The 21028-nt window shown below is 40.2% G+C and overlaps 1 protein-coding gene across 16 annotated transcripts in view; it reads right to left on the bottom strand.

Moving 5' to 3' along the window:
- snap91a (synaptosome associated protein 91a) overlaps positions 1-21028 on the bottom strand; it is a 52405-nt gene that overhangs the window by 26599 nt on the left and 4778 nt on the right. For all 16 annotated transcript variants that reach the window (XM_029451626.1, XM_029451620.1, XM_029451622.1 and 13 more), the window contains 3 exons: positions 4272-4414; positions 1870-1945; positions 367-469 (listed from right to left, as the gene is read on the bottom strand). In XM_029451626.1, coding sequence (XP_029307486.1) covers positions 367-469; positions 1870-1945; positions 4272-4414 — 322 coding nt within the window. The remainder of the gene's footprint in view (positions 1-366; positions 470-1869; positions 1946-4271; positions 4415-21028) is intronic.

Here is a 21028-nt window from a genome sequence, read left to right as displayed (position 1 = left end):
CATTGAATAAAAAACCATCATCATTACATCATCATTACAGTACATTTTAGTCTCGTCTTTTTTCGTCAACAATATTGCATCTTGATATCATCACAGTTAGTGTCTGTACCATCTCCTCATCTTCTCGCTTAAATCATGAAGAAGAAAAAAGGTTTGTTGACAAACTTATTTAGTCAAAGTTTTCATGAACAACATGAACACTGCATCCGTCACACACCAATGGGACCCCAGTGGGATGGATGTTATTAGGATGGAAATGGAGGGCAAGTAAGAAAGGAGCCTATTCTGGTCCCGGGTAAGCTAACAAAGCTAACCTACTGAAATAGTATGGTTGGGCGGTGTCGTGAGAAATGAGAAAGAAGGTACCCTTTCTTGACTCGGACGAAGTCAAAAGCCATCTGTCTGTAGGCGAAGGCCTTCTCGTTGAGATAGCGGCTGTAGCGTCTGATGAACGTGGACATGTCGTAGCCTGAGGAAGAAACACTCATACATAAACACAAGTACAGTCTCCAAAGTCAACTCAGTGCAGAGTATTAGTAGGCTCTTAAAAGCCTTACAAAAAATTATCCCCCAAAAAACAAACTAAAGCCAAGGTTACAAAGTTTTAAAATGTCTTAAATGCTATTGTAACAAGTCTTTGCACCTCAGTCTGGAAGAAGACTTTTTGTGAAATCAGCTTATTAGAGTTACATGAGAAGATTGATTACACTCCTCTGTATGTACGCTAAGTATAGAGCTAAAGCCAGGAGCCAATTAGCTTAGCATGAAGACTAGAAACAGGAGGAAACAGCTAGCCTGGCTCTGTCAAAAGATATCAAATGCATCTACTAGCATCTCTAAAACAAAACAAAAAATACATGGGTGAATAAAAGTGGGGACTGAGGCTAAGGATGCACGAGCTACATAATTATTGTGTCAATTGTGGTATGATAAACAGTAAATTCATCAAATTCATATGGCTATTTTCCAAGCTATCATAGGGACCCTAAATTAAATTATTTTACAAGACCTTGCAAAAGTCTTGCAAGACAACACAAAGGTTTCTGGGGAGAACACAATTTCTTTGCGTGAGAACACAAAGGTATGTCCCCTTAGACGCTCCTTAAAAACTCACTAGTGACACAATATATAATCTTGTAAAATGTACAGAATGAGGCTAACTCTTGCCCCCTGCTGTCTGCTAAATATAAAGTCAGATCCAGGGGATGATTACCTTTGACTGGAAGCAGTGGAAACAGCTAGCAAAGCTCTGTTGAAAGGCAAATATATCTAAAGGTGCTGCTAGTAACTGGTATCTCCTCATTTAACTCTTGGAAAGAAAGCGAATAAGCTTTATTTCCCAAAAAGTCCAACTATTCGTTAACAATAAGAAGTACTTGACGAATGAGTTTTATTTTCTTTGTGGATTTACAAGTTTATTCGCACGGTAAACCCAATTTTAAATACTGAAGTGTTAAATGTAATCCTGATTATGAAGTCTTTTAAAGGTCTTAAAAATGTACAATTTTGCTTTCTAAACTCTTCAGATGCACCAGTCACACAAACACACAATGTCCATAACAACAGACTGTGAACCCAGTGTTTGTCACCATGGGGAAAGGTTTAATTGAGGGGGAGAAAGAGATTATGGGAAGGTGGAAGGGATGAATAGAGGAATGATAAGGTTGGTTGTAACATTCAAGCTTATTCTGCTGTCGCACGCACTGTAGCTGCTTAAAAACATGTGTTAAAAGTCTTAAATGTTAATGTTGGGAGCGGGAGAGTGGAAAGAATTGGCAACGGAAAAGTCAGAATAAAGAGATGAATCGTTGTTGAAAATGATGGAGGGCTGGTTAAGTCAAAGATAGAAAGGAAATGAACACCACCCACCATGGGACCCAGTCTTGTCCAGGAAGTTGCTGAGGTTGAACAAGGTGTTTCTAGATGCCAGGAACTGCACAAATCTCTGCAGGTGAGGACACACACAGTACACACGGTTTACTTCACTGCCAGGCACAAAGTGACAAATTGTGAAAAGCATCTTTTGTAAGCAAAAATAGCTTTAAAGTTAGCATTCTTGATTAAAACATGTGAAAGTATCAGATTCAAGACTTTATGGTGTCTTACTAAAACATCATGGTTCCATAGTGCAACAGTAACTAAACATTTTCATTGGTCGCACCGGTGCGCCTGATATTTAGCAGGTCTGTCTGTGTGTGTACCGTTATTTCCTAAAACTACAACCCCTACTCTGCCTCCGATTGTCTCTGACTCTGTTATTCTTCCGAACTAGATGTACGTGGGAGGGAAAAAATAAGAGACGTGTGTACGGAGCCCTTACTGTTCCTCGAGCAACATCACATCATTTAAATATACCGGTATTTCAAAATGAAGAGAACTAATTGATTGTTTTTTCATTGAGAAAAATGATACCCAGACTCGATATTAACGGTGGAGGTAACCGCTCCACCTGTGTCCCCTGTCCCCGGTTAATTGACATTATGATTGATGGAGATACGGTCGAGTGTGTAATCGTCTACAGTCGCATCAAAATGTTGGGTGCAGCTACTGTAAATTATGTTCACCATCCCACCTTCATTCAATTAAATAAAAAAACATATTCTCCTTTATTGAGAAATAACCATAGATTACACCTCATGGTTATGAAAGAACACATTGTATCCCAGCGCTGGTAGCTTGTTATATTTTCATGATCATTTTCAAACAGATGGCTCCATCTTAAATTTAAGAAAGGAATGTTTGTTTGATGTTCGCAAAGCTATCTGGAAGGGGCTGCTCAGCGCTTTCAGCACACTATGAGAGCTGTGAGTCTATACTAGTCTTTTTCTTCAGTGATAAGAGAGAAATCCAGCATTAAAGGAGCAATTAAAGGAGCAATGCTGCAGCCTTGGTAAGTGTAAGGGTGTGGATATAAATAAGACACATGTAGGGCACCAGGGGATAAAGCATAATAAAGCATAAACAGGCCCTCTCTGCAGCCCTGCAAGAACAACTACAGTGACACACATGGACATAAAAACCTCCCAGGAGAAATGGTGAGCCTCACATCACCTTCCCTCCTCCCGCTTTCATTCTCTTAATAAACAGGGACACTACAACAACAAAGCCCAGGCTAAAAACAAACAAGTCCCTGGAGACAGAGGGCACACACACTGTATATGTATATTGCCTTGTCAAACATAATTTCATGGCTCACACACATTTATGATACTGTCCCTTTGAGCTTTTGTGTACACGTCATTCACACATATAATAGCACAAACATGGGGGGAAATCACTTCATCACATTATTCACACACAAACTCAGCTTATTTGTGAAGTGTGTGTGTGTGTGTGTGTGTGTGTGTGTGTGTGTGTGTGTGTGTGCGTGTGTGTGTGTGTGTGTGTGTGTGCCTGTGTGTGCGTGTGTGTGTGTGTGTGTGTGTGCGTGTGTGCGTGTGCGTGTGTGTGTGTGTGTGTGTGACCCCTGCTTTATCAACAACAGAGATTAATGTTATTATCTTCATACCACTAAATCTCTTCTTCCCACCCAATGCATGCTGGGAAGGCAAGCCCCCCACTCTTCTCAGTCTCAACTACAGTATATTCTTTCAAGCTCCTTCCTATTGAATATTTTACAAAACATTCTCTGGCATTGCTAATTCAATGTCTCACTCTTTAGTGTCGTCTGCAATTCAGTAGCAGCCTGGGTTCTTTGACTGGCAATAATGGAACATCTGTTTATCACTGAGTTATCCCTGGTTGCCAATTCAGAGTGTTTTCCTTTCTTCGGCTGTCACGACATAAATCGGGTCAGGGGGTCAGGACCAGGGAAGGTCAGAAGGGCAGTCCTTTTGTAAATTCCATTGTGCATACTGTAGAAGACCTTAGTGTGAAGTAATGCCAGTTGCTCATGAAATCCAGTTTTCCATTTTAACTTCCCTTAAAGTATCTTTAAACTTGCATTAAAGGGGACATTTTATGCTCATTTTCAGTCACTTTCTAACATATTTACATGCTTAAAAAAATTTAAATAACAGAATATTTTTCTCATACTGTCTGTCTGAAATGGGTCTTGTGTGAAAAGTTGACTGAATGACCACGCCCTACTTTACATCCGACAGCTTCCCAGTACAACCAGCTGTGTCTTCTGGGGGCTACAACCGCACCACAGTGGTCAGTGGTCCCCTGGAGGAGAGTCTCTTGGAAGATAAATACTTACTCACTTCTCCAGACATTGAAACCAGCAACTAGCTCAGGGTGTGCGTAAACAGTATAGATTAGAACCTCACCTCATTGCCTTGCACCATGAGGTGGTGTGTGGTGATCAGGGCTTTGAAAACCACCACCCAGCTGGCGTTGCCGACCCTCTCCAACAACGTGTCGGCCATCTGTGGGATGTTCACATTGGTCTCCTGGGTGGCCTGGATCAGGTCTGAGAAGCATTGAGAAGAGGAGGAACAGGAGGTCACATGGTGGATATTAGCAGGGGAGAGACTTAGCACAGGTAGAGTGTGTGCTGAAAGTCTTATATTTTATTAAGTAATTATAACAGATGGGTGAGAAATGACAAACAGGAGGGTGTTAGAGTTAATGCGGTGGGACTGGGACTGGGCTTTACTGCATTTCACAGCCGCGCTCTCTTGCATCCTAATTTCCAATTTAATTCACCATTTTCCTGAGCAGTGTTTCTTTGAATAAGATAAACATGTGCAAATTAGAAGAGATATTTTCACTTTTATTATAGCAGTAAGAAGTGTCACTATATTGTCACAAAATGATCTTAGCAACAAAACCTATGATTATAATTAAATACCACTTTGTTTGGTTGACAGAGTCAAAAGTACAGGTTATGTGTCAGGCTTATTTGTTAGATCATGCACGGTGCATGTCCGTCTAAATGTGTTCATTCCTCTTATTGTGACATTACTTGCCTATTCAGTAATCAGCAGATCTATTGCAAGCACGAGGAGCTTCATTTTTCTCTACATAATTGCTTCTGGAGGCTGCCATTTCCATCTTAATGAAAAGTATTTAGATAAGTGCTTCACATTATGCCACCATTGCTTGGTGTGAGTCACACTGACTGCTGCTTTGTTCTTTTCTGCAGCCACTCATTTACACCAGTACAGACCGAGGGAGATGGGAATGTTCCACAGCAGAGAGATCGAGAGGAACCACAAGGGAAGAAGGAAAGGCGACGTGCATCCGACAATCAGAATCAGACAGACAGCACAAAAGGATCTCACCAAGGTTTTAAAGGACTTGCCTCTTGGCTGATACAGTGGTGCAGAGATTAGCCCTGATGTAATACAGCAAAATCTCTAGATTATCCACTCTATAAATCCATGTTGTTAATTCTATGATGATGAATATAAAAATGATCACCTTCCTCAGGATATAAAGGTATTATTGCTTATGAAACAATCTGCACTGCTAAAGCCACTCCCTCAGATTTTTAGCATCTGTTATCTCATTGTTTTGGTTTTACGGATGCAACTTTACTGTTATGGTTCACTGCTTTCATCAGCGCCATTTTCAACCGCAGCAGGCAGCTTTTTACAGTGAAAAAACCCCACCAAACCACAGACAAGCAAAGTTAGCAAATAGCTAGTGAACACAGTAGAGCAGGGGTGTCAAAAATGCGGCCCGCCAGAGGGTTTGCAAAGTGTAAAAATAAAAAAATACTGTTCCAGATGCCTGTGACAGAATGTTTTGTGCCTTTACACTGTGATGTGTAAGTTGTAATGCACATGTGTAAATGATAAACTGAGGCATACTATTGTTGAAATTGCACCTTTTTTTCTTAAGAAATTTCAGGTTGTTCATAATGTTTTGTAAAAAGATCAAATGTGAACATTTTCAGAATGTACTTTTTTGTACTAAAACGAAGGAAATATTTGGAGTTGTTGTTATTTATAGGTTATTATGCTATCATTTTACTGGTCCGGCCCACTTGAGATCAAATTGTGCTGTATGTGGCCCCTGAACTAAAATGAGTTTGACACCCCTGGAGTAGAGCATTGACCAGTTTAAAGGCCCAACATTTCCCTCGAGAGCAGGTGGAAACAATAAAGCTAAAAGGAGGATGAATATTGGACATTTGTTGGGAGGCCAGAAACACAAATCTGAATCAGTGCTCATACTGCTTCATATCTGCTGGATGTGTTTGTTAAAATGTGATGATAGGTGATAAGGTAATACATCAATTTTATACAGCGTGATCTCCCCCCACCTGGCCAAACAATGATTAATGCTGCTTGGAAAACATCCAGAATATATTATGAAAATGGCAAATTCCCATTACTAAAACCGCCTTTAAACTGGATAATGCTAGCTAAGTAGTATAAGTTATTGTTTAAGCTAAAGTGTTAGCATCACTTTGTGGTCACTGTGGTACGTACAGTATATACTCATATAGAACTTAGTAATGTAACAGGTAAGTTGAACAAGAGGACAATTTACTAAAAGCTTAGCATACCTCGCTAATACCTAATAAATGACACCAGTCTGTAGTTGTGTTTCCATCCTAATGTTTATCAGCACCTGTAAGATAAGAGTAAGTTGAAATATATATTAACTGGCAGATATGTGAGCTGTCCTCCATGGCAAACCTCAGGGCAAATCTTCAGAGACAGTATGAAGAACGAGATACAGTAAGTAAGTGTGCATGCAGAGTGATGGACAGAGAGGGACAGAAAATATGACCAGCGTCATTTTAAAAGCCTTAATTCAGTAGAGCAGAGCATCTTCTATTGAGTCTTATGATTCATTGATAGTGTCATATCCATCCTGCACATTCGACTGCCAGCAGACAAAGAGGCAGCTGAGAGGTGTTTATTGAATTTGCCTCCCTGGCTTAATATAGAATAATAATAATAATAATAATAATAATTAGGGCTGTAGAATTAGCGCGTTAATTTCGATTAATCACAGACCTCACAGACATAGCACTTAGCAGCTAGCTCGGAGCTAGTCTCTGCTGTCTAAGATAATTGTGGAAAACAAGATATTGGAGAAATAAAAGACATGTTGACCAGTTTATAATGCTACTCATTGACTCACTCATCTTCCAAAATCCATACATGTCCTGGTGCTGTTAATGCTGGAGCACCAGATGTGTTACTCCACAGCAGAATATAGTTCTACTGTAGTTTTTAAAACTACAGTACCCAGATGTTAGGAACATGCATATCTGCAGGCTGTTTTTGAAGATTTACATCTTCAGTAGCAACACATTGGTTTGTGGCACTTACAGGGTACGGACATCAGAAAGTATGGGGAGAATAATCTAATGCATTGTTGGTTTTGGTGTATTTATGTTATTTGTTGACAAAAAGAAAAGTGTAGAAAATCATCAGTCTTATCCATCGAAACCTTAATCTCCTTAATCACAATTACAACTACATGTTTGACATGAGTCTTCAAAGCAACATAAAACACCTAAAAGATCTGCGCCCAACTTGCAAACGCTTTGAACAGAAAACATGACAAAGCCAATGATTTTCAAAATCATGACATCTGCCAAATATACCTTAAAGACAAACATGTGGGATTGACAAAGAGGGATGTGGCAGATTTACAGTATATGGTGTGGACTAATTGAGATGATAGCTAAAATATAGCTGATTTTGCAATGTTTAGTTAGTTGCTTCAAATTGATCAAACTACTTCAGACATTACCTCCGCCAAGGAGGTTATGGTTTCAGCTCGGGTTTGTTTGTCTGTTTGTCTGTCTGTCTGCAAGATAATGGAAAAACTACAGGCCCAATTTTCATGAAAATGGGAGTAAGGGTGAAGCATGGGTCAAGAAAGAACCCATCTGATCTGAATCCCAGGGCGGATAGAAGAATCATGATTCACTTTTGTTAACATTACGAGTTAGGACATTTGTGCTGCATTCATGTTGTGTCTAAAATATTAGTTCCCGACTGGAAACATTCACGTGATTCACCCTTCAAGATGGGAACAACACCTCGGAAACAGCTACAGTATCGTGTTAGACGTGTTGTTTAAACACTCTGAGAATAAAAAGCACAACACATCTTCTTTGTACCGTCCATGTTGTTTCCACGTATTGACTTTAAGCTCATGAACACACCGAAGTCAATAGAACGACTTCCCAACTCGGAAAATCGGACACCTTGAGGAGCTCTCCGAGTTTATCCTAGTTTTCTATGTGTTTGTGTGTTTCATCATTCTCATTATTATTTATATCCCCTTTTCAATTTGTTGTGTGTACTTACAAGAATCATCTGAGATTGGATTGCTTTACATTCAGACTCAATACATCGAGATTCTTGGGAGTGTGTGGGGAAATATTTCCAAATGTTGATAACATGCATATCTAATTATTGTTAACAGTCACATAGAACATTCTGAAATATATTGGTGCATGAGAATGAGGAGGGTCGAGCAAGAATGAGTGGGAAATACTGTCAGGGGTGTGGGAATCAGACCACCTGCACAGCCAGACATCATTATCTTTAAATAACATGTTGTATAACTAGGACCATGCCTAGTTGCAGAATATTGGTGTACACTGTCAGCAGAAATAGAATGAGGCAGTGAGCTAATTGATAAGATCCACATTAGGCGGAGTTATTGAATTGTATAAATGTGAGTGTTCTTTGCCTCCGAGTTGAGTTGCTCTGCAGACCAGCTCAGTTTATTGTATTCTGTTTGGTCTACAGTAAATCTATTCATATCCAATTCTGCTGTCCGTCCTGTTTTTGAGTTAAACTTGTTTATTAAAGCTTTTGAAAAAGCATGGCTGAGAATCTATAACCATCTGGCCCAGTTGAAGATTCCCCGGACACGACAAGGGGAAGTATGAGGACATCATATACTGACCAATGCTTTTCATTAATAAACCTTTCTGTGCATTGCCCTGACGTTCTAATGAGAACCAGTGTTTAGCATTTTCTGTGACTAAACAATAAATGACGTTTTCTGCTGTATAATGCATGTTTCTATTGCCATGAATAAATCAAGTGCAATAGCTCGCAGTAGATGTCGTTGTAGAAGGACAGCATGAATAGTCATGCACAAATGCATTCAAGGTCACTTTGCATTTGACAGTCGTGGTACAAGTCTGCTGGCGCTTTTTTGCTTCCTCCATCATGCTTTCATTATGTGGTAATGACTGCTGTGCTTGTGCAGTAGTAAGAAAGCAGATACACACATATATACATGCACATTGCAAACACACACAAAGTGAGAGGGATAATCCCTACAGGGCTGATGAGTCAGCAGCCTGCATCATCCTACGCTTTTCATCTCCCCGTCTCTGTCTCTCTATCTCTCTATCTCAGTCTCCCAAAGTGAGGGTCGGTGTTTTTGCCGACCATAATCTACATTACGAATTGCCTCAAATCGATAGTAAATCATGTCCTAAAATTAGTAAAATAAGAAAATGAATTTACAAAAGCTGTAATTAGAAAGATAATTATTATTTATTTATTTATTTTAGTATTTGATTGCGGCCATATGGCGGCCATATTCATTTGTTTGAGAATGTGCTAGATAAAGTCCTGGGAAACATTTAATCATGCAGTAGATTATAATCCTGTAGAAAGAGAAACAGGTAGAGAGTTTTTGTTCTGATTGAGATGCTAAACAACAATTCAGCAGGAACTCCTGACTCACCGTCCCCCCTACCCTCCTTTTCAATTATTCATATGTGAGTGTGAGTGAGAAAGAGAGATAGCACCAGGCAGTTTGCCACTTCTCAAGCGCTAGCACACACAGATAGTCACGCTGAATAACAATTACTTGCATACTTGGATCCATATTCCATATCCTGTATGATGCAACATACAGCAAATTGAATCATAAATATGTTATTGCTTCGCTGCACAAACAAATAGTAACGTACACAAAATGTCAAACAAACATTTTAAACATTCTTAAAGACTGAGTGACAAAACATTTCTAAAAGAATACTCCATAAATCTAGTATTGAATTTTCATAAAGAACGGGGAAGTTCAAAAACACCGGACCCAGAAATGACATCCTCCAGGTCATTGCCCACATCTTTCATGCACAAAGACTTTCTGTCTACAAATGCCCACACTCACACAGCCTAACCACAAGCGAAGGGGAATAGCACGACAACAACATTTTATAACCTCAATCTCTACGCTGCATTTTACAATGTAGGAGATTTATGGGTGTTTACTATAGTACCTGGAGCATCGTTTACAAGACACAAATATGTAGCAGCCAAATCAGCCCGTTCGTCAAATACAGCAACGTGTTTGATAATGTACTCAACTTATGTCTTGAATGTAGTGCAGTTACAACGCATCTGTAACGTGTTTCAGAACGTACTTAACCTACTTTGCCTACGTAACGTGTATCATACTTAACTTACTGCTAACTATGATCTTTTCCTTAAACCCAACCTAGTAGTTTTGTTGCCAAAACCTAACCAAGTGGTTTCCTGTGAACACAGAAGTTTATTTTGCATTATTGTATTTATGTAACAAGCAGAAATTGACACATGCAAAACTGACACTAGAGGGTTACGTAGAAAGTCATACTTTGAAGCGTGGGGCCACTCACCAAGCTGCCGTATTAGAGGAGTTAGAAACATGAGGTAGTCTCTTGCACTGTGGTCTTAGTGTGACATTACAGTCTCTCAGTGACAGCATAGACAACATGTCCTTCATTTAAAGCCTGGGGATTTTTAGCTGTTACACAAGGTTATTCTTGACATGAGGATTACAAGAGCCGAGACACATTTATTATGTTATAATATACAAACACATACTGTCGCTCTAGAGTCTATGGTGCGCACACACACATCCTCTCTTGCTCTAATTTACAAAGGCAGCACCTGAGCCATCATTTGTGTAGCGCAGCGAGCAAAGGGAGGGACACCATTGGTCTGACATGTTCACATCCGTGTCCGTGTGCGTGCGGTTGTAAAATGAGAGGGAGGAAAAGCAAGAGAAAATAACACCTGTCAGAATGTGAGGCACTTGTTAATAGGCATACATGCAAACACGTAGCACACTTCTACACAAACAGACAGTAGACTCTTCAGAATGCAACTACCTATGAGTCAGCCTGAGCACAATAAATGTATGCACAATATGCGGGCTCATCTGTTATGCATGACATGTCCGGTACAATTTTCCAAAACTGAAATTGTACCATACTACAAGCTGACACTGGGGAGGCTCAAAAACAGCAATGAATTAATCCTTGAAAATCATTCCTGGGTTACCACAGCTCGTTATACAGTGTGTTATTCCTCCACACCAGAATGCTATTGTTGTCTAAAAACGATTAAAAAGACATAAAAGAGTTGCGTTAAAGTGACATACTCATTCATAACAATAAACATGGCCAATGGGGTTCAGCTTCTGCAATTTGTATGTGTGGCAACTCAGGGATATGGTTCTTTCTTGTTTATAGTGCCTCTTCTTGTGCTGAGCTGCAAAGAATAAAATGCAGTGCTTATGTTTATTGTAATGAAGGTATACGTCATTCAGTGCAACAGTACAGCTCTTTTGTTAATTGCTTTTAGATAAGGTCTACTGGAGAGGTACAGCATGACGCTACACAGACACTACTTCTTAGTGTCACAGATTCATGGTTGATTTTTGGTCTTTTTATGTTATTTACTGTTAATAATAAAAAGATAAAATAACGCTAGATTTAAGAGTAATAATGTGAGCATCCACACTGATGAACGATAAGTAACGTTCTGTAAACAGTGGCGCCAATCACGCGCTGCACGCTCCACTTCTTTATGATACTGTCAATTAGAAACGTTTAGCATTACGTTTACAAAACTTGCAGGGCCTACCTTTACACATCCAAGTGACCTGTGTCATTTATAGACACACCTTGCATTTTACATCATAATCACAAGGAGGCTATAGGCCTATTAAGGCCCTGTCACAGATATCCGTATGGCAGAAACGTATGCGGGCGCATACGAAATATCGGCAATACGTTGATATAAATTAAGGGTAAATTGTGATCGTTCGAAGGACGCAGACAATACGCTGAACACGCCAGACATACGGCCCTGTCACACAGTTCCGTATGGCAGAAACATGCCGCCGTATATGAGAAGTAGCTCAAAATTTGTCTCTCAGCATCCTCCATGCTCTCTGATGCTGGGTTGATGTATTCATCAAGACATGCTGTGAAGAAGTGAGGATCAGCTACTCACAGGGACCCTATATACTATATTCAAACCCCAATAATCTCCCAAAACGCTAGCTGAACGCTAGCTGTACTGTAGAAACACGTTTAATAAGTTACTCCGTCGTCAGGGATAAGCTTAACATAGGTTATTCACTCGTTATCAATACATTGGCTGTAGGGTTCACCGTCAGCCGACGTAGCCTATATCTAACGTACATATAACGTAGTCACGTACTATATTCATGTACGTATTCAGTATTCAGGTATGTCTAACGTAACGTAACTTATGTGTAACGTCTGCATAACTTATGAAGCACAAGTTGGGTACGTCCGAAAAGTTTGAACACGCTCAAAACATTTTCACAGACTCGTTCAACAGCGCACCCCAGCGTAACACCCCATGCTCTTAACGAATACTACTTATGTCTTACGTTATAGCAACGTACACCAGCTTATTGCCGATATTTTGTATACGGCATATTTTTGTATACGTTATGCATTCGATGCCCCGCCCTTCGCGAAACAGAGCTTAAAATTGTCTGCGAGCCATATGGCGTCATCAAAAGAGCCATGTATGGCTCCCGAGCCATATGTTCCCGACCCCTAGTGTAGCCGGGCGACACGAATGACGCAATGCAAATTGCACGAAAAGTCATTCATAGAAATTAGCGTGGCGCAACAGTCTACCTTTGGGATTCTCCAGATGACACTGACACCTGTCATGAATAATAAACATCCTAAATGTTGGTGAGTTATTATGATTTTTAAGTTAACCAATATGTAGATATCAATGTGTTTAAACAATAACGTTTCTGACATATTTATTCCTAATTTAGATTACGTTGTTTTGAGTGTGGATGGAGCAGCTACAATGTTGATCGATCCGGACCCTCTTCAGAAAACAAGCAAAGTTGTTGGCATGTCATCTTGCGGACAGATCTGACAAAGCAAGACTTTTAACAAATCGGCATTATGATGTAGTTATTTCGGCATTCTTCTGATCCATCCATTGCAACTAAATCACGTTTATTTTTTGGTTGATATCGCCGTAGTAAACCAAATTAATTTAGCAGCGCGCATAATGTGAATAAACACAAATTATTTGAAAATGATTGAATAATGCCAGACATATCCTGTGAACGTGTTCCTTTAGCAGGTGACCCAGTGGGCTTGCATTGATCAAGATATTCTACTACACACTTTGCACTCATGTGCTCTATGACACAGTGTCAGATAACTGTCACTGAATACCACTACAACTAGATGCCCTCCAGCATCTGCCACACCCAACACACAACTGACAGGACAGCAGCCTTTAACATATCAATAACTGCAAGTGATATTAAAGCTGTGTGTGTGAGTGCAACTGAAAGCAAACTGCTATGCAAGCCCACACGACTCATATTGTTTCATAGATGGATTTTTACAAACGTACCAAAGGGACATGCCAAGGTGGTTTCCTAGGCAACAGGCTCTCATATTTGCAGTGGCATCAAAGATGCAGTAAAATTCCGTTAAGATTTCAGGTGCAAACTCCCACAGCAGCAGACTGATAGAGGTCATCCAGTCAATGCCAGATGTACTGTACGTGAATCATATCAGCCTTAAGACAGCTAAAAGATTCAATACTAAATTCATATACATACTCATATCTTCACATACCCCTTATGCTGAGCATTTATGTTATTTTATATTCTATTTTCTATATCTATCATATTTCATATAGATTGTTGAATAGGTGACTTGTACACATGAGGATTGGTGGATTCAGTAAGCGCTTCGTCTATGTAAGTGCAGAGTGCAATACAAGCCATGCTGCATGATGCCTTGTTGAGCTACACATGAACAGACCATGAAAGCACAGAGTTTATTTTTAGCTACTCTCACCCTCAAGCAACATACAGGGGGAAGAAATAAAATACCCAGAATGCACTCCCAGTGTAGCATCGCACCAATGTGGTGTGGCAGCCAAACAAAGAGGAAGCCAATGGGATCCAGACACTGTGGAGGATGGAAGTGACATCTGAGGAGAATGCTGGCATGCCACATAATGCTGCTGCTACTGCTGGTGGGTGCAGATAGCAGTGCTGTCTTCATGTAGACGCTTTAGCTTTCAGTGACATTTTACTCAGCTATTGGTGGAGTTTGTTTGCTGTGATCCACTGGGACATTATTTTCTTTTCATTTTACCAGGCTAACACATCAATAAATGTAACTGATATCGAAGCTTTGTGCGTGAGTAGCCTACAACTGAAGGCAAAACGGCAAGAGTGCAAGCACCGCAGAACGCATGACGCCTGCACAAAACAATATTTATATCTTTATATATTTTAAGATAACATTTAAAATGTTCCAATAATGAAGACATGCCAAGGTATATTTTGTTTGAATGAATTTTTAAGGGCTTCACTTCACAGCAGTGAGTTTGCATTTTTTAGATCTTTACCTTAAAATATTTTTTAATGCAGGCTATACATTTGTAGATTTGTATCTTTCCTACCCTTCATTTCTGTAAGGTATGAACATCCAGTGGCAGATTCATTGAACTGGCTTGAGTTGTAATTGCTCTATCTTATAGGCTACAGAAATTAATGGGAAAACACGATGGCATCATTAGCTAAATGATTAGCTGTGAAAACATGATTTGTAGTAATTAGTTTACTAATCTCTATCACATTAAAGGAGCTTGGTGTAACTATCTTAACTAAGACAGGACAGTTTGGCAATCGTTACTGGGGTCAGGCAGTAGCTAAGCTAAGCTATGAACCTTAGCTAGTAGCCTACCTATGGGGCTAGTGATTGTTGGCTACTAGCTGGCTTGGCAGTTAATATTAGTAACTTGGTCCGTCAACACTTCTGTGTCAGCATTGTAACAGCCAACATGCTGTCTCAAAGCCTGCTCTATAGAGAAGAGACAAAACCTGGTCCTTGCTAGCATCCGGTGGCCAAAGTGTTAGCTTGCCCTTTTTGACTGTTGAGCTAGCCACGTGTCAGGAGAGAGAAAGACGTTTTTCTATACAAGGCTTCAGAAATCTTTGTGTGATGATGAAGTAGGTGTTTCTGTAGTAAACACTCAATTCTTTGTCTATTCAGTCATGGTGGCTAGTAACGTAGTAGCCTACTGCTCACTGAATGCTTGTTCATCAAAGCATCCAGATATCAAACATTTCTCAAATTACTCTGATTGTCTTCTTGCGCTCAGCTCTAATTTATGCTAACTACCGATGCTATCAGACAAAAAAACGTAACCAAATAGCAGCCAATATATCATCTCCCTGAGCATCACCAGTGGAACATCTTTTTCTGTGTATGTTCATTTGGTCCACCATAGCTCCCTTCATCCCTTGTTAGCTGTTCACCTCCCATGAGGCTTTGTATCTTCCCGGTCTGAGTAAAAAATCTCTAGCTTGGGGCTTTTATATTTCTGTTGGGTGCCGGTTCTGCTCTGAGGGAGGAGACAGAGTCAAAGATCCACCCTGTATGCTGAGCCAAATAATGCAGCCAAGACTATTCCTTTCTTTTTCTGACTTGGCAAAATCTGTATCTATGTGGGTGCTAAAATTGGTCTGTCCTGGGCCGACAAGAAGCACAGGAAGGGAGTGTGGGAGGTGGGAAAGTAAATATGGCATAAAGAGGGGAAAGAATGAACTGATACAGAACTATTAAAATCCCCCCATGCCCTATTGATTAATGTTTCTTTGCATATTTCCAGCATATATAGAAAAGGCCATTTTCCCCTCTCAACCCATTGAAAGGCAAATTTAGAGCAGTCACTTTGGGTAATGTCCGAGCCTGATTTGGGCAAGCGATGCCCAATAGATTTTAACTTTAGACTTTGACTATAGTCTCTCATTGACTATAGTTGGTAAACAGCTTTTGTGTCGTTCGAGAGTGGAAAGCTTGACAGGCACAATACAGTAACAGAGGGGATGGGCTTTACAGCCAACGTTCAATTTCTACATTCAACAGAGACTCTGAAACTATATTACGAACAAAGATTTAACCTCATATAGTCATCCAAAGGATTGGATAGTCCACAAATAGTAAAATACAGATTAATCTTAATGTTTTCTTTGTCTGAGCTGGGGATGATACATCTTTCTCTAATCTAAAGAGGCTGTAGTGTCACATCACTTTTAAAACTATTCAAAACTTTGTAAAACTACCTAAATGTTCAAACAGGGTTCCTTGTATCTGGCGAGAAACACTTTTTTGTGACACCTGAGGCAGAAATCAGCAGTCAAACGGCGTAATAAACCAGCAGGAAACCCAAGCTCCCCTGCATTATTGATATGCAGCCTGGGTGTAGAAATGGCACTTTAATGTTTGAGCTGCCTGAAAGGCTGCTCTGCTGTTTACCTGCATTCCAGGACAAGGGACTTCTTATCTACAGACAAGCCTCAGCATGTACATTTTGCCCATTTAAGTGCAATAGATCCCCCCAGAGATAAAACTGTACTGTAATATTAATGTTTTTATCCTCAGCGTAGCAGGTTCAAGGGCATTGAAACCTCCAAAGAACATAAGAAAGACCGAGAGGCATGGCAAGAGGAAGGTATTAAGAATTGAGAAGCAAATGTATTTGAATCAGCTGCTCAGATTTAGAGTAGATACAGCATGGGGGATCCTGGACCCAGCTCATTAATCTGGACACACACTGTTGGTAGGACAGTCCACCTCCCACACAGTGTTTGACATTAGAGAGGCATTCTGGGTGTTTCACAGATACCCGATGTGAGATTAGCACTGCAGTACATGCTGAGCCCTCTCACCAACCTCCTTTCACATTCCTCTGTTCACTGCAACTCGTCATTAGGCATGCACAACACAGAATGATGATAAAGTAGTAAGGGAGAAAGAAACAAGAGTGGGAGTGGTGGTGGTGGGTAACAAATAGAGTGGGCCAGGCGGAAAAATGGAAACGTTTGAGGACCAATTAACTGACTCATACTTAAAGTGTGACCCATGTATTTTATCTATTTTTCCAGAGCAGTTAAGGGCATGTTCGTAAGTGTTTGCATTTTTTTTTTGAAAAACTCAATGTTACAAAAGACACATTGCTTTTCATTGATGTTGTAATTCAGACTTTTAGCTCTAAATGTACTGAAGTTACAAAGTCTCTGGAGGGACTTGACTTTATGCATGACACCAGACATTGCTTGCTCTAGGTTCTTACACAACACAACATGGTAAATGTTACACTGTGTCTTAGCCAGTCAAGGATCTCTGTCATCTATAAACCCCAATTACGATGTTGAATATTTCAGCTCACTGCGCTCTGACAGCAATGAGCTGTCATATAAGTGTTGAAGATGTCACAGTGCTGCATGTTAAAACACTGGAAACTAGTCCTAACACACAGGATTGTAACTGCAAAGCAGCATGTAAGAATAACTAGCTTCAGTTTCAATGAACATATCCACATTGACAGTGTTTTCAGGCATGCCAAAAACACATGAATACTCTATTTTCAATTCAATGTTTTATTCACACAAGGAGTGAAGATTTATTTTCTTCCACAGTATTTGACTGACAGTCCATGGACACGATGGCTTCAACTACTGTTGCCAGGAGACATGAACACTTTTCTTCACATCTGGCTGGTTAATACCTGAAGCTAAAACACAAATTCAAAGCAAATAAACAACAAAAGAGGCATAATATTAATAATAATATAATATTTCCACACTGCTAAAACAGGTGTTTCTTTGATAGTTGATATTTCCAGTGGCAACAGCTACTGCAACATTAAGCCAAGTGTTTGCACCTGTTAGACTGTTCAGCTATCTTATTGTTTCTTGCAGAGAGTTATGAGAAGATCGACAGCACCAGATTAGAGAAAGGAGATATATCGTGTTAAATAGTGAGCTTTAGAAGTGCTGTTGGCAGATTTAGAAGAGCTAGGCTATCTGTTTTCACAGATATGAGAGTGGTATCAATCTTCTCATCTAAAAGAGCGAATAATCCCAAAATGTTAAACCATTCCTTTAAACACAACTAAAATGTTAAACTATATAACTGTCAAGTACATCTTGCCTTAACTGGATTGGCTTTACTAATTTCAATGTACTCTATGTGCAAACTGTGCAGGTGTAAGCTATCACAGTATGCAAGACACTAACAATATCAGATAGAGACTAGAAAATAACCTAACATGTGCGCTAACACACATGAGACTTTACAACCCCTCCCCCGATTCCAGGGAGAGGGTCTGCCTCTCAAATGTGGTAACACAATGTGATAACAGCAACTTAGTAGCTAAAGGGGACTCAGCACGCTGTTCATGTTTCTCATCGCTTACCCTCTTGCCTCCTCCCCCCATCACCATCACCACACACACACAGCAGGTCATGAATCCTGAGTCTGTTTTGAGCAGAGTATAATCGCATCTCTGTGTTATAAAACCTGTTAACTGGAGTGACTAGATTTAGAGCGGCAGCAGAGCTGGTGATAATTATTGCAGCAAACACAGACACAATCCCCGCCATGAAGCCTAATCAGAAACAAGGTCATTATGATAAAAATATTGTCTGGGTTTAAACGTTGTCCGGATGTAAAGAAGAGAGAAAACTAAACAGAGAGCAAGATTATGACTCTCTTAACAGCAGGGGGATTGAGCGGTTAGGGCAATATTAGGAGCAGTAGATAGAGATGGAGGCTATTAGGAGCAGGAGAAGTGTCTTTTTGGCAAACCCTGTTACACTAGTTATCTAGCTGTGTCCCTTTGGGCCGTAGATACCCTGCATGTCCTCTGATCCATGCTCTGGGCCAGTGGGTTCACACTGAGAAGAAATGCTGCCTTCAAGTATTCATTGTAAGCTTATTTCTGAGTCAGGGAAAATCAGCTTGTCGTACATTCAGTTGCATCAAAGTATTGGGCCCATTGATTGAAGTGATTATTTGGCAGCTGCTGTTTTAGGTTAGAAATCAAACAGCGCAGAGTTTTGTTGTCCCGCAGCCGCAGAATGAAGTGGAAAAAGTGTGCACCAGGCATGTAATTGACAACTTAATCGGTGAATTTACCAGATGTTGTGTTATCCACCTGGTCCAATCAATCCAAACAGAAAGGAGCCACTGCAGTGTCCTAAACACAGAACTGATGGAGTGTGTAGCAAGTAAGTGGGTTTAGAAAGGCGAGTTTAAAATATGGTAGCACAATGTAGCTTTGCTAGCTTGTTCAGTGATCATTTTGTAATTTATGATTTCTAACAGTATAACATAATTGCCACAACCAAGAATACAGTAAGGTTAGTGCAAGTACTGCTAAAATATGCTAAAACTCTTGAGCAACTTGTCACCTGCTGAAGATATGGGTTGGAAGAAGCAATATCTTAAGACCATTGATAAGAAGACTGGCAGTCTGGACCAGCTGGGTTCTGCTATATTAAATTTACCCTGTGGAGTTTTCTTGTAAACAAACAGTTTTAGGTCTAACAAACATATCCAATGCATTTCCTTCATCATAAAACATTATATTGTTTAAATCCATGTTTGCTAGCTATTATTCTCTTTCTTCACTGCCTTTGCTAGCGCTTTACCTCCATTGACTGTTGATCAGTGAAACCTCTTTAGAGAGGCGGCAGGAATGCCTAATGTGTCGTCTGCACACCTGCGTGTTCGTCCTCAGGCACACTACCAGTGATCAAACACTTGACACGATTCCTTTCATTTATAGCTTCTAGATTTTCTGTCACTGACATAAACTGTCAATCTTCTTTGCAATGGTTCTTCTTGGTTCACAGTAATTATCCTCCTGACTCACAGCTGCACCTCCTCCTCTGCACCCCCCTGCTTCTGTCCAAAATAAAGACACTCAATTGCATCCTCATTCAAATCCTTCTTTTTCTGAGATGCTCCCAACAGCATACATGTGCGACTCTGTGAAGTCATGCATACATGCATACACACACACACACACACACACACACACACACACACACACACACACACACACACACACACACACACGGCCAGTAAGCTATCGAGAGCCTTCTGTAAGACACACTCAGGCCATGTGGGGTGTCAAGCAATCTGTGCTGCTGCCTGAGCTCTAATCTTTTAAGAGTTTAGAGGGCTTCTGATCTGTATTGCAGTCATCTGTCAGGCTCTTCAAATAAATGGCAAATGTGTAGAGACACATACCTACTTCGAACCTCGTCAAACGCAAAATATAAAAAAAATCTACGTACTCTGTTTAATAGTCTGAAAGCCAAGGACCCAAGTACAGACATTTACCGAATTCCAGGCACCAGTCAGAATGTGAGCGGTACCCAACCCTTGTTGTGGATGTTTTCCTGCTTTACTCTGGAGAGATGTATATAAAGTCAAATAAATGGTGATAGAGACAGAGTTGTCTTTACTTATTTATTTGAGGCCTCAAAGACACAAGTCATACAGAACACAGTGTCTTCTGTAGGAGAGTGCGAAGAGACAGAAAACACACAGAGATTTTATACACACTTGGTCCCTTGACTAGTGACTGAGTGATAAACACAGCATGGGACAGGGGACAAACTGCTGATGATCTATAGAACAATAAAACATCAGTCAATAGGTGATTGATCAGCACATCTGTTATTTACTGTAAACAAGCAATAAACCAAAGATGATCTCTCTGTCATTCCCTCCAATCTGAAGAACCCAGTCCTGGGAAACTCAATCCTTTTATCTTTGGGTATATATATACATAGACATTTGCTTCTTGGAGCAACATAGTATCCTGACTTTGTCTCTTTTATAACAGTTATGTAAACACTAAAGCAAATGGCACACTCAAGATTCTTTCTCAGAGAGTTAATCAGTATGTAAATAATGATGAGAGGACCATCTGTGTCCTGTCTTACAATGCCTCCCCCATTATAACAAGAAACGACAGTTGACCCT

The sequence above is a fragment of the Cottoperca gobio genome, chromosome 16 (assembly GCF_900634415.1).
Source record: "Cottoperca gobio chromosome 16, fCotGob3.1, whole genome shotgun sequence".
In the NCBI taxonomy this organism is placed as follows: domain Eukaryota; kingdom Metazoa; phylum Chordata; class Actinopteri; order Perciformes; family Bovichtidae; genus Cottoperca; species Cottoperca gobio.
This window is presented reverse-complemented; position numbering and strand designations above follow the sequence as displayed.